We start from the raw sequence: 13,953 nt of genomic DNA, 5'->3' as shown, positions 1-13,953 counted from the left end.
CACCAACAATTTTTAATGACTTTGACAATTCTTGTAATGATAAAACATCAAGCGACTTGATTTTTATAGTCTTTATGATTTTTTCTTAATTTCTATAAATATAGTTAAACAAGGACCGATACTTTTTTAAACACATATCATTTATGCATTTTCTAAGAGAGACCATTTGTGTGTGTTAGTGTGGTTGTGTTGTCTTTGTGTTAAAGCATTTATATGAGGTTTTCTTAGATTATAGCATTGTAGTTTATGAGGTAGCTAACATTGTCAAAGAAACATAAATACAATGTTATTTTAGTTTCCAATTATAACAATAACTTGTTATGATTTAATTTGCATTTTTTTCATCATTGTAGATTGAAACTCTATGTATTTCAGCAATATGTTTTTTTTTAAATCTCATTTTAGCATTATACTTTCAAATCTTTTTTTTTTCTAATTTTAAGTTATAATTTATTTTCTATCTCAACCATGGTTTCATGGGTTTAAACCTAGGGGTGTTTGGCTTAGCTTTTCACAGTCCAAAAGTTTTTTTTGGAAAAGTTACAAAAAGTCAGGATTTCCTAACTTTTTTAAAAAGTTCTTTTTCCTTGTATAAAAACTCCAAAAGTAACTTTTAAAGCTAGTTTTGTCAAACATTTTTTATTTTTTTTTTTCTTTTTAAAAAAAAAAAGACTTTTGGACTGTGAAAAAAAGCTAAACCAACCACCTTGGTATTGCAATATATCGAACTCAAAGGTCAATTCCGTAATTATGTCTAGGCTCGAATATGCGATATCTATGGTGGGCATAACGATGAATAACGACATTTTTCAGTGCAAAAAATATCGTTTGTGATTGCTACTACAAATCTGTGTGTTTGTGTGCGAATTAACTTGATTCTTTTCAGCAGAGAAGACGATAATGGGGGCAATATCAATGACGTGGTCTCTTCCTACCCTAACTTCTTCTAAGCTACCCCGGGTCAACCGGTGAGTTTCCTTCTTCAATTCCTCTTCTCAAAGTTTCCATCTTCAGTTCAACATTCGATCCTAATTGATCGCTTTTTCTTAATCAAAATGAACTGAAGATTGAAAAATTCCGACCAATTCCTTCAAAAAAAAGAGCTCGATGTTGAGAAATTGACCGAGTTTCGAGGGATTTAACTAGTGTTTGATGACAGGTATTCAGGTATGGCATTTGCGACTGTGAATAAGGATACTGCGACTTTGGGAGTTAAAGTTACTGAAGGATTGGGGAAATTGCCCAAGGTTGTGTTAACCTCTTCCCATGGAAGGTACTTCAATTTGATTGATTAATTGATACTAGTCATTAACATGTTCCGTGAATATTCTTCGATCGATTTGCTCCTTAATCAGAAACGATTGAGAACTATGTGGATAATGTAGATACAAATATACGATAATATACTTGGATTTCCGATTTCAGAGTGATTATTGCATTTTGAACAATCAGGTCCTCAAATTAGGTCATTCTACATTCATCTCAATAACTTTTCAGTGAAGCCGAGCTCTACTTATATGGAGGATGTGTTACATCTTGGAAAGTCGGAAGCAGGGATCTCCTTTTTGTTCGTCCTGATGCTGTTTTCAATGGACAGAAGCCCATAAGGTTACTTTTCTTCTCATCTTAAATCCAAATCTTATAAAACTCCATTACTTCTTGAATTAAATTCCACTTTTGTGGCTCATTCTTTCTTCCATTTTGCTATTTCTTTTAAAAACAGTGGAGGAATCCCCCATTGTTTCCCACAATTCGGACCTGGCCCTATGCAACAGGTATGTAATACACAACGATCGCATCCATGATCCATAAATCGTTAAACTTTTTGTAACAAATTGAAACATTTCTCCATAAAATTTTCAACAGCATGGATTTGCAAGGAATTCCGATTGGTCAATTGTTGATTCTGAAAATGTCGATGGAACTCCTGTAATCACTCTAGAGCTTAAAGATAGCTCATACAGTCGATCTATGTGGGATTACAGCTTTCACGCTTTATACAAGGTAACCATGTTCTTAATTTCTTATCAAACAAACATTTTACTTCAAAATTTATCACATTTTTGTTCTTTATTTGCAGATTACCCTAGACAAGAAAACCCTTTCAACTGAATTAAAAATCACAAACACTGACAAAAAACCATTTTCATTCACCACTGCCCTTCATACTTACTTCAGTGTAAGTGTCCTTATCATTAAATAATATAAATAATATAAATGTCATTTTTTGTGTAAATATATAAAAGATTTAATTTTTTTTTTTTTTTTGAAGGCTTCTGTATCGGGTGCATCCGTTAAAGGTCTAAAAGGTTGTAAGACACTCAACAAAGATCCAGACCCTAAGAACCCCATTGAGGGTAAAGAGGAAAGGTATTTGTATAAGGGCATTTTCGTCTTTTGCACAAATGAAAGATCCACAACCAGTCCTTGTCCCAGTCCCACCTTTTTGTGGGTAGGACAAAGAATGTAACTTTTATCCCACTGACATGAGTCCCAGTCCAATACCAATACAGACCGTACAATTTGTTCTGTACTGTGTACTGTTTTGTTCTGTTCTGAACTGTAATTTGTATGATTTTAGAGACGTGGTGACTTACCCTGGATTTGTTGATTGCGTATATCTTGGTGCCTCTAATGAATTATATTTGGATAATGGTCTTGGTGACATCATATCAATCAAGAATACAAAGTAAGTTGTTAATCTTTTTGAGTTTCTTTTGTTGTCAAATTACTTATTTGCCCTCCATGCAGTTGGCCGGATGCGGTTCTATGGAATCCACATTTGACAATGGAAGCATGCTACAAAGATTTTGTATGTGTTGAAAATGCTCAGGTAATTCAACATGTGACACTTTTTATATAAAGTATATAATTTTTTTTGTTCATTTTAATGTGTAATTATTTAATATTTAAATTTAAATAATTTTCAGATTGGAAATGTTGATTTAGAGCCGGAGAAATCATGGGTGGCTACTCAACAACTTAGTGTTGGTTGAATTGGAGATCTTTAAAGAGAGACTTGAATTAATTTTTTTTTTGTATTTTCTTAAAGAGAGACTTGTGATTATTGTATTATGAAAACACAATTTAGTTACAAATAAATATGTGGAAAACATAACATAACAAACAAACAATAAAGCAACAAAAACAAGTAAACATTCATTCAAGAACTTCGATTAAAATCAAATTTTTTTCGTTATCACAAAGATTCATACCCTAAGGTCTAAATCTTGAGCTAAGAAAACTCAAAAAAATCAAAAGAACAAATCATATCCTAACATAGCATTAGGAACCCTAAAGATTCATGAACACGTTATCAAAAAGAAGATAACATAGCAATGCCACAAACCAAACATATAATTATCACCATAAACCAAATGAAGCAAACCCAGTTCTTGTTATGTTTATCCTTCATCTGCTTCGCATAAAACAAGCTATCTGTTCCACCATTAACAAAGCTTCCAGCTTTTGCTACATTCCCTTCAATGTCATTCAAATTCTCCCCTTGTTCATCCACCAAAATTGCCATATCAAGAAAAACTTGATGAAGTCTATTCAAACTCCTCTTTATATCCATCACAGCTTCATGTCTCTCTTTATTCTCCATAACCAAATCCTTCTTTCCTTCAAACACTTTCCCATTTCCAGAAACCATCGTTTCCATCATTCCATCACTTGGGTATTCTCCAGTTTCATTGTAGTATCGTTTCTTGAGATACTCTTTATGATCTGAAACGATCTTGTCTCTCAAAGCTTGGAAATCGTTCATCAGTTCTTTGAGTTTTGATCGTAACCCGTTTGTTACAGAAACCCAAGTTCGATCCACAGCGCTGTTTTCTTTGTATGAAGATTTTCTGTTCAGTTCGTTGGAATTGTCGAGAGATTCGAGATGAGTTTTGACAGCATTTGCTTTTCGAAGAACAGAAACCATGTCGGATTCCATTCTGTCTCGTAATCCGCGGAGGACTTTGCGACTGTGAGTGGATTTCGTCTCTTCGTTTAGAGTTTGAAGATCGAAGAGAAGATTCGTGATTTCTTCCATGTTGGATTTGATTGCGTCTACTTCTTGGAAGAATTTAGAAAGGTATGCTTCATCGGAGGGAGTAATGTTGGGTTCTTGCGTACCTTTTTCGAGATCCGTTTGTTCTGAATTGATGTCGATCTTGGCTTGTTTCTTCAAATCTACATAACTTATGAACGATTTCGTCATCAGATCATTCATCTTCTTCGTCGATTTGAGAAACCCACCTGTAAAACCCTCGTTTTTCATCATTTAACCCGACAAAATCATAAACGCACAATACAATTCAAATGGAATCACTGTAAACATACCTTGTGCGAGTATTAACAGAAATCAGAGATTGATTTCTGGGAATTGTTGAAGGCTTGTTCGTGAAACGACTCAACGACTCAACGAAGAGACTTGAAGTGGCGATGGAGGAGAGAATCAGAATGTAGAGAAACAGAAGTTGAAGCAATCAATGAGAAATTAAATGACAAGGAACCTTGAAGAATTGGAAATGGAATTGGGTGTGTGTTTGTTTGAGTTTGTGTAGCACTTGGCGATGGTTTTTGAGATTTGAATTTGCAGGTGTGTAGCCGTTGAATTTAATGTGGCGGGGGAACGGGAAGTCGGTTATCAATATTTGGGAAGATGAAGGGGGGTTATAATGTTATATTTCCAAATCCAATGCTCGAATTTGATATCTAACAATAGATTTAAAAATCTTATGGTATTAAATGTGAATTTATGCCTTAAATGTATTTTTAGATGCAATAAAGTTGTTTTTTTAATTGTTAAATAATAAAATATTATTATATAAAAAATCATTTGTGAAATATGACATATAGTATATTTTGACTTCCGTTACAATTTAACATAAATTGGTCAAAAACATTGTTGTGTTTTTTTTATTTGTAAAATTATTGTTTAAGTTAGTTATATAGTATATGATTTAGGGGAACGAAAAGTTAGAGAAGATGTAAACTAACGACCATCCTTTGGCTGTCAGAAAGATAGCATCGAAAAATGTTGAATGGAAGTTAGATAAAACAGAAGAACTAATAATCGAAATGACCCGCAAAAAGCAAACAATCAAATCGTTGAATTGACCACAACATTATTCATATCAATCAAATCGTTGAACTGATCACAACATTATTCATATCAAGTCGCATGATGGTTACAAAAGCTCGAGTATATGGAGATGTTTCAAAGATTGTGACCAAGATTGTAGATGCCTACACTGCCAAATAGAAGGATGCTTATGGTAACAATTTTGTCTTTGTTAGATACTTGAAAGTGAGTCCTAGACGTAAAACTTTTGAAGGATAGTCTTAGCAAACTATCACCGCAAATGTTGCTAAATTCGAAAAAAGACAAAAGAATATTATCCAACCCATCATGAACACATCGGGATGAGCCACCACAATCCACACATGGACCCATGATGAACGTTACACGCCCAACCAGATCTCATTCATGTTGGGATATCGAAAATCCACTCAAGATGAATCTACTTATTGGATGAAAAACATTTTTGTACCACAATCAAAATCACATTATCTCAAGATATATGGGAAACGTTATTTGCTTAGAGAAGCCCATAACATACAAAGCCTAACACACCTCTATAGTGGACTGACAACAGATGGGCTACATGAGGTAGCATTATTTTATGTAGGGGGGACTTAAGACTATTAAATTTCAAAAGCTCGAGCAATGCAAGAAACTTCCAAAAAGAAGGGAAATCAACATGGTCCAATTGGTTCATAAAGTTAACAATTTAGAATGGATCCCCAACTGGTCACTATAGAATTGTGCGGGTTAAAGTGTATGGTGTTACCTTTCACCTTTGGGAAAACAAAACTTTTGATCATATAAAAAGAGCATTTTAGAGATAACTACATCTATCATAATCAAATTGGAATTATATAGATCTTTAAGTAGGTAGAATGTGAATCCTTGTTAACTATAACGACCCGGATTTTCTATACAATTATCAAAGGGAATTATTAGAGTTTTATCTATCAATGTAGAATTCTACTAAAATTAAAGCAATTTAATTCCTAGGTTTAACACGAGTTTACAACAAAATCTATATATAAAAATAAAAAACAAGGAAATACAAATAATAACATCCTACTATCTACTTCTTGACCTTGTGCTCCTGTCTGGTCTTTTAGTACCACAACTGCTACTACCTAAACCTGCAAAACATAAATTTCTTCTACATCAGACACTATGTATGGAGTTATTCATTATACCTTTTCTTATCTTTTTTCTTCTCTTTCTCATACTCCATCATCTAACTCTTTCTTTCATAGCATGTACTGATATTCTTTATCTTTCATCTACCTCATCTCATATGTCTCTTGATTTATCATCTACTCTTATTCTCTTTCTTTTTTCTTTCATCCCATGCCCTGTCTTAATCCTCTTCTCATGCTTATCTCATGCTTCGCAAATACTCTTCTTTGTCTCTACCTCTAATTCTTCTATATTTTATCTTTTCTATACTCTTTCTATTCTCAACTCCGTCTCTTATCTATCTCTTACTATTTTCTCTGTTCTATCTCCTCTTTACTCTTTCTCTTCTCTATTCTCATCTCTGATTCCTCAGCATTTTATTATCATTTAGACCCAACGGTCCCATCTCATACCATACATTAAGGGAACAACGTCCCATTATCATTATCGGACACGCTCATCCAGACTTACTCCTCTCTCTTATGATCCATCATGGATCCTTAATCTTCTTCTTTTCTTGAATCCCACATGGATTCCTTACTCTTAATCCCTCACAAATTATCCCTAAGTTCTTACAAAGAACTCTCTTATCTTGTTCCTCTCAAGGAACCTTTTCTCTATTTTCTCTAACCATAATTAATATGGATTCCCGCAAGAACCATCTATCTACATTCCTAAATGGAATCATCCTCTCTTTCCCCATAAGGGCATGATCTCATTCCTAAAGGAATCATAATCTTGTCCTCTTATGATCCATACTCTTGTCCCCATAGGAACCATACTCTTATTCCTGAAGGAATATCTATATCTTGTTCCTGAAGGAACCATACTCTTGTCCCCGTAGGAACCTTTATCTCTTATCCCTATAGGAACTATACTCTTCTCCCCGAGGGAACCTCTATCTATTTTCCTCATAGTAACCATACTCTTATCCCCGAAGGAACCTCTATCGCTTATCCTGAAGGAACCATCTTTCTCTACATCTCTATCTTTGTTATGTAACTCATCACATAACACTTGTCTCACTGACTATCTATCTCTTCATCGCATTAAGACATCTTCTAATACATATCTAGTACTCAACTCATTAAGTGCTTAATCTATACCTATTTCTAGTAACATATAGGTATCATACACAATACCATAAATGTCTAGACATACTTACTCTTATGATTATGTTTCACATAATCATATTCTGTCACTTTCTGCTATCTCTTGGGTAATAACAAATATCTTTCTCATCTTCTTAACATACTCTAGGTATATTTGCATGCTCTACTACATGCTTCTAACACATACCTCATACATACCTTAATATATGTACATGCTCAGTTACATGTTCTTACACGTATATTCTTCATTTATCTTCATCTCATGACTTGGGGACATTCACTTAGTGTCCCAAGATACAACATACATGCATATATATATATATATATATATATATATATATATATATATATATATATATATATATATATAATACATAATCTAATGAGATGGTGAGAGTAATAACTCACCTTCTCAGTTAGTAAGGACTAACTACCCTTTTTGGCTCCTTTCTTCAATTGATGCATCTTAATCCATCTTCTTTGCTCTTAGGCATACTTATATACATATACAAGTGTCTTAATACATGTCTTAACCTATTAAGATTTTAATGTCTCTTATGGTCAAAACAACCACTTAATCGATCAACATTCCAACTTCACATTTTCTACTTCTAAATCCAATCCAAATAATGAATTAAGCACCCATAATACATAATGCATTATAATCTAATCTCTAATGCATCAATCATAAATTCACTAGTTAGGGTTTCAAACCTTGACTTCACATACATAGATTTCACTATGGAAATCACTTTCAAGGATTGGCTAAAGCTTCTAAACACTATCATTAAAATCATAATCAAGCAATAAGTTGATCAATTCAACCAATCTAACCAAAATAGAAATCTCACCATTCAAGCTTAAAGCTTGAACATAGGGAGAAATCTTTACCTTAATGTGGAGAGGATGATAATCCTATCAATCTGCCATCTCTAGCTCATATTGACCCCATTTTTGCATCATAATCGCCCCATATCAGCTCCTAATCGACCCCCTATGAAGAATGGTCAAAATAAGCTATTTAAACATATTATAATCTATTTTTTTATGCATAACCACAACGTAGTGGCTCTCCACCACGTTGTGGTGGCTGCAGATTAGCAATGTTTATATGTTGATTCCATTCCAACATATGATGATGCAACATCCCGAATCTCAGGTATGACATTTAATTTATTTTATTCATTTTGAGAGAGTAACTCGACGAGTTGGAAGCACCAACTCTTCGAGTAGAGAATATTATGGCCGCAGGATTTTTAGAGTCTACTCGACGATTCGAAGGACCCCGACTCGACGAGTAGGAGTTGAGTGAGGAAACCCTAATTTTTCAGGTTTGTGTTCTATTTAAAGGACCTGAAGCCCTCATTTCTGCCACCCTTGTCACCCTACTACACTGTGTGAAATCCTAATCGAGCTATAACCTTGTGTGTGAGAAAGAGATGCTAATATTGTAAGTTTTAGTGCATTCTTAGAGGAAAGTTGAAGAGCAAAAGACTTTGGACGAGAAGGAGCTTTTGGATATGGTTTTCATTCATTCCTAGCTTCTGTTTGAAGGTAAAAAGTCACCATCTTGCTCATTGTTTTGGTTAGATCTCGTTTTTAGGGAATTTAGAGCTTTTTTCCCATCCTTCTTGGAGTTCTAGAGTGTTATGAGCTTGTCATGGAGTTGTGACTCCAGATTTGGACATATTGAGGTCCCATGAGCCCAACACTACTAGAAACACAGCCTTTTACGACGCTCATTGCGCGTCGTAAAATGCTCAGACGACGCGCAAATGCGCGTCAAGAAAGGCCCTGTCATAAAGAGAGACGACGCGCCTTTACGACGCGCGGTTATGACACGCAATACGTATCAAGGAAGGCCCTGTCATAAAGGAAGACGACACGCATTTGCGTGTCGTAACCTTACGACGCGCGTGTTTTTGACACGCAATGCGTATCAAGGAAGCCCTTGTCAAGAAAGGCCATGTCATAAATGAAGATGACACACAATTTTGCGTATCATAATTTTAAATGTTCTAAAAAAATATATTTATATATTTTTAAATTTTTAAATTAAATTTGCATTTAATGCCTCATAATAGAAATAAAATATCATATACAAAAAATACAATCCATTGCATAAAATTTAATGTCATACAATTCTATTTCTTACAATATCTAAATTTGCATCTAATCTACTCTTTACATCAAATTCCAACTAAGTAAAGTTGCATCTTGCCTTTCATAATTTTTTAAGACTAATGCTCCAAGTAGCTGATTATATGGATAAGCAGTTGTACATTGCCCCATCTCACTCAAGAATGACTTAGCCAAATTCAACTCCAAGTCTTTACTGCATGGAAAGATAAAACAAATCTATGACAAACTTTATTTCATATTCATACATATGATTACATTATTCATTAAAAAACATATACCTACATCTTCTCCTAAAATGTTATTACATGATGCAAGTTGGCCACTTCATTGATGGATCACCAAAAGGAAGACCAACAATTGCTATTAAGTTTCACAGATATGATAAAATTTAAGAAAACAGAAGGGCAGATTTGTAAATTGTAATTGAACCTTCTCTGTGGATTCAGCTTTGTTCTCGGCTCCTAAAGTTTCAGTGGTGGTGCCTCTTGCTTGGCGCCATATACAAGCTTCATCTAGCGGCTCCACAAGCTCTGTATCTTAAGGGATTTCCACTTTCATCCGTATGTCTGTCCTGCCTGTTTGTTTCATAACAACACAACATGATTTTACCTAATATTTTTTTTATTAAAGAAAAATAGATACAATGGTGAAGTGAAAGAGCATGTAGATAGAGACAGTTAATTAATTACCTGGTAACAAGCTGAAATGTTGAATATGATCCGCAGGGAGTCCCAAGACACCAAAATTTTAAGAAAACATTTACATACTCCTATTAAAGATTCTATTAAACAAAATTTTATAACAAAGAATGTTCAAAGAGAAGATGAAGATCAAATTCAACTCACTTTCCAAGAGCTTTCTCATGTACAACAAGGCCAGTTCAAGTTCCTTCCAACCCTACACAAAGTATTACATCCAATTAGTAAGTAAATATAAGCATATCTTGCAGGGGTAAAATGGTAATTTCTGTAATTATATAACCAAACACAAATTACCTGGCAAAGGCTAGGCAGGAGACAAATCTGCCATTGAATATAGATGCATGACAAGAGTATAATGTTAACGATAATAGACACATCATGTCAAAGTTTATAAACCATGTCAAACTTATTGAGCAGTCAACTATGGCATTTCCAGTGAGTGACTCTGTATGGCCAAGGCAGTAACTTTGAATCTCATGAGCTCCATCTATAGGTTTCTTCGGGAGCATGGTGACCTGTCATTTAGAAAGAAGATAAGAACATGCTTAAGAAAATAGTAATAATAATAATAATACTAATAATAATAATAATAATAATAATAATAATAATAATAATAATAATAATAATAATAATAACAATTATTATTATTATTATTATAATTTGGGTGTGAGAAGTTTATTATTACATGAATTTTGAAATCACAGTCAGCAGTAACAATGAACTTCCCATCTGGTGAAAACTCCTAGAAGATAATAAATCTGTTAGTAATATAACAAAAGAATAAAAAACCTGATGCTAGTCTTCTTCTTCATCTGGCAAAGTCGGGCTGATTGCACAGCTTTCCTTTTGATGAAGTTCCAACATTTTCTTTTCAAGATTACAAAGCCCTACAACATCAAATATTCATAACAATCATCAAATCTAAGTTGAATTTAAAGAAGATTGTTTAGGAGAAAAAAAATACTAACCTGAACACTTGGTTGTAAGTTGTCTGTGGGCTATTCTCCAAGTTTGTGCACAACACATATTGCATCGTCTAACATAAAACAAATATAATAAACAAATATTCTTGTAATTAAATAAAACACAATTCAAATGAAATACTTACAACTAATAATTTCATAGTGTGCAACGACACAACTCTGTCATCATGATCGGCTGTCAACAATAAAGTTGGAGGGTATTGTCGGGAATTATAGAAGATTGCTCCCATGGTCTTTTCACATTATGCAATGGCGAATACCTAATGAAAATGTTTTTTTTCTTAAAAAAATTTATTATTAGTAAATAACTAATTAATATTTTGAATAAAAATTGAGAATTTAATCAGGATAAGATAATGTTAGTCTCACTTGATCAACCATTGGAACTCTTCTTCTTTGTCTGAACAACCATAGTCAGAAGTCCACACATGACCTTTGTCCATTTTGCCCCTTTCAATCTGTAAAAAGATTTGTTAGAAAGTATGGTGATGGAGGATAAGAATGAAATTGAAAATTAAGAAACTTGCCTTGCTTTTGTCGATTTCATTGGCTTTATGTTTCATTACATCTTTGGTTTCATTGATTTTGCTCTGTAATACCAATTTGTGGAGTCTTTCTTCATGACTTTCCATCTCGATGTATTGTTTCACTTGGGCAACGATTACATTTTCCTTGTGGCCAAGGGAAATGACTTCATCAAAAGCAAAAATCAGCTCAAAAGCATACTTGCAAATGCCTTCTTCATCTAGAGAGGCTGAAAACTCAGGGATCTATCCATTTTTAAGTCAATGCAATCAATAGAAAGAGAAACACATTTGCATTGTTATGATAAAAATAGAATAATGCAAGAACTGAAAAAGAAACATGATGGGATTTTCTAATGTAGGAAAAAGGATACAACTTTGGAAAGAAGTCTCAGTGTATCAAGATCCTCAAGAATATTGCTTTGTTTGTTTGTGACAAGTAGCAGATATAAGCTCTCAATTGGCTGATACACATAGCGCACATTCTCTGTTTCAACATAGGTATGTTGTTTCCCACTTCCAACTAACTTAGGGAAAGCTGCAAGCTAGAAGCCCCTCGATTCTAATGTGAGACATGTCACAAACTGCCACGAAACAAGTGCTGTGAAAATTTCTAAGATTGTTAGCTAATAGCATCCACTTAAAGTATCATTATGAATGCCTTAAAATAGCATACAACATTGTAGGCTAAAAAACAAGAAAAAAATGCAAATTTTACTGGTTTGGGGCTTTACACACTATGAAAAATAAGCCTTTTCTTATCTAATGAAGCCTTTTCATCAGTTGTTTTTATGTTCAAAACGTATTTATTCAGTTTTTAAGTTGCTAGTAAATGTCATCTTTGGCTCTACCCTAAACTCTAGAGGCTCAGGCTACATTGACAATGGATGAACCTTGATTTGAACAATGATGAGTGTCATATACAAACGAAGATGAAAGTACCAAATCATAAGAATTACAAAAGGGGTAGTATCTTCACTGATCTAAGCCACATGAAATAAAATGGTACTAGATTAGCAAGTCAAATTCAGCTGCTAACAGGTCAACCCATGAACTAAATCTGTTATGTGAAAAGAATAGGAGTTTGAAAACATCTTCAAGCACAAAGCAGCTGAGTTTGTGTATTGGTTGTAGTTATTTTTCTTTGTTCTATTCATAAGCTCACTTAGATCTCCTGATGTGTTCATAAGTTCTACATATTTACACCAACTTAGATTATCTAAGAGCGAAAACATTAAGTCCATCAAACATTCTCGGTTGGTTGACATTCTATTTTCACATTCAGAAAAACTAAAGATAACAATCACATTCGAATCTGTTACACGATTCAAACATAAAGGAAATATAAAGTGAACCAAACCACTCACCTTTAACTCTATGTCTCTATCAACAATTGAAAATGAGAAGGATAACGAACCAGGGGTAAGTACATTAGGAGGTGCATTTACAAGATCTTTTCCCAAAATTACCCCTGAGCAAACATGCTCTGTGTACTTGAGTTTCTTTTCTAACTCGGGTCAACCTCCAAGGTTAAGAAAGCCAATTGACTTGAGAGAAGGTTTCTTTAACTCAGATTTAAATCTGTTATCTTCATATGTCCCTAACAATGCACCTATAATCGAAAAAATGAAATTAAGAAGATATATAAATAAATAAATCTTTGAGTAACAGGAGGAGCATCAACAGGGTGAACTTTTGAACTAGATAACACTATAATTCTCTAGAAAGAAAGACAGGTGCTAACTTCTTTAATGACCTTAATATGACCAAAAAAAACTATTTTATACCTCACCATAATCATCTTAGTATAGTATGAATCTGTAAGCAATACTTAGATCAAAATTTGAGCATTCAGGTTGTTATTTCTTGAATGGAATATACCAGTTGCTATTGTTGAGGCAGTTGTAAGCTTCAATCCAGAAATTAAGCTGACTCGTTTGGTTCCAAGACCTGAAAGAGGTCTTTCGTTTTTCAGAAAGGAGAGAGATTATCAGATTAGGATAGGAAATCAGTCAAGTTATGAAATTAGGATAGTGTGTAATTGTGTATGTGTATTGCTTAATTTCTTAGACAGATAGACGCACACAAAATGATAAGCAATTTGTCGAACAGTTTAAGGGCATTAATAATTTCTCGTCAATCTGGCCCCTCATCCAAGAAAAAATCCGATACTGATAAGAAAAAACGAGGCCTCACCGATGATAAGAAACGAGACCCTAGTACTGATAAGAAGAAACGCGA

General features: G+C 33.8%; 2 protein-coding genes and 1 long non-coding RNA gene across 3 annotated transcripts; 1 reads left to right on the top strand and 2 right to left on the bottom strand.

The window, feature by feature from the left end:
* Positions 1 to 804: 804 nt before the first annotated feature.
* Positions 805 to 3,102, top strand: LOC145093043 (Galactose mutarotase-like superfamily protein). The gene is made up of 10 exons (XM_079031080.1): positions 805 to 968; positions 1,160 to 1,273; positions 1,498 to 1,608; positions 1,724 to 1,775; positions 1,867 to 2,004; positions 2,081 to 2,179; positions 2,273 to 2,370; positions 2,582 to 2,689; positions 2,752 to 2,833; positions 2,931 to 3,102. Exons 1-10 carry the CDS (start codon positions 901 to 903, stop codon positions 2,994 to 2,996), a joined length of 936 nt encoding a protein of 311 aa, XP_078887206.1. The 5' UTR covers positions 805 to 900; the 3' UTR covers positions 2,997 to 3,102.
* A 107-nt stretch (positions 3,103 to 3,209) lies between these two features.
* Positions 3,210 to 4,466, bottom strand: SYP112 (syntaxin of plants 112). Its single transcript, XM_079031081.1, has 2 exons — positions 4,333 to 4,466; positions 3,210 to 4,248 (listed from the first exon to the last, which is right to left on the bottom strand). Exon 2 carries the CDS (start codon positions 4,220 to 4,222, stop codon positions 3,317 to 3,319), a length of 906 nt encoding a protein of 301 aa, XP_078887207.1. The 5' UTR covers positions 4,223 to 4,248; positions 4,333 to 4,466; the 3' UTR covers positions 3,210 to 3,316.
* A 7,153-nt stretch (positions 4,467 to 11,619) lies between these two features.
* On the bottom strand, positions 11,620 to 12,207 carry LOC145094628 (uncharacterized). Its single transcript, XR_013703445.1, has 3 exons — positions 12,087 to 12,207; positions 11,716 to 11,958; positions 11,620 to 11,646 (listed from the first exon to the last, which is right to left on the bottom strand). It is a non-coding gene; the product is annotated as an uncharacterized LOC145094628 (long non-coding RNA).
* Between the last annotated feature and the right edge of the window lie 1,746 nt (positions 12,208 to 13,953).

Source organism: Lactuca serriola, chromosome 3 (genome assembly GCF_051521515.1).
Source record: "Lactuca serriola cultivar US96UC23 chromosome 3, Lser_US96UC23_V15, whole genome shotgun sequence".
NCBI classification, from domain to species: domain Eukaryota; kingdom Viridiplantae; phylum Streptophyta; class Magnoliopsida; order Asterales; family Asteraceae; genus Lactuca; species Lactuca serriola.
The sequence above is the reverse complement of the archived record's forward strand: the minus strand, read 5'-3'. Positions and strand labels throughout refer to the sequence as shown.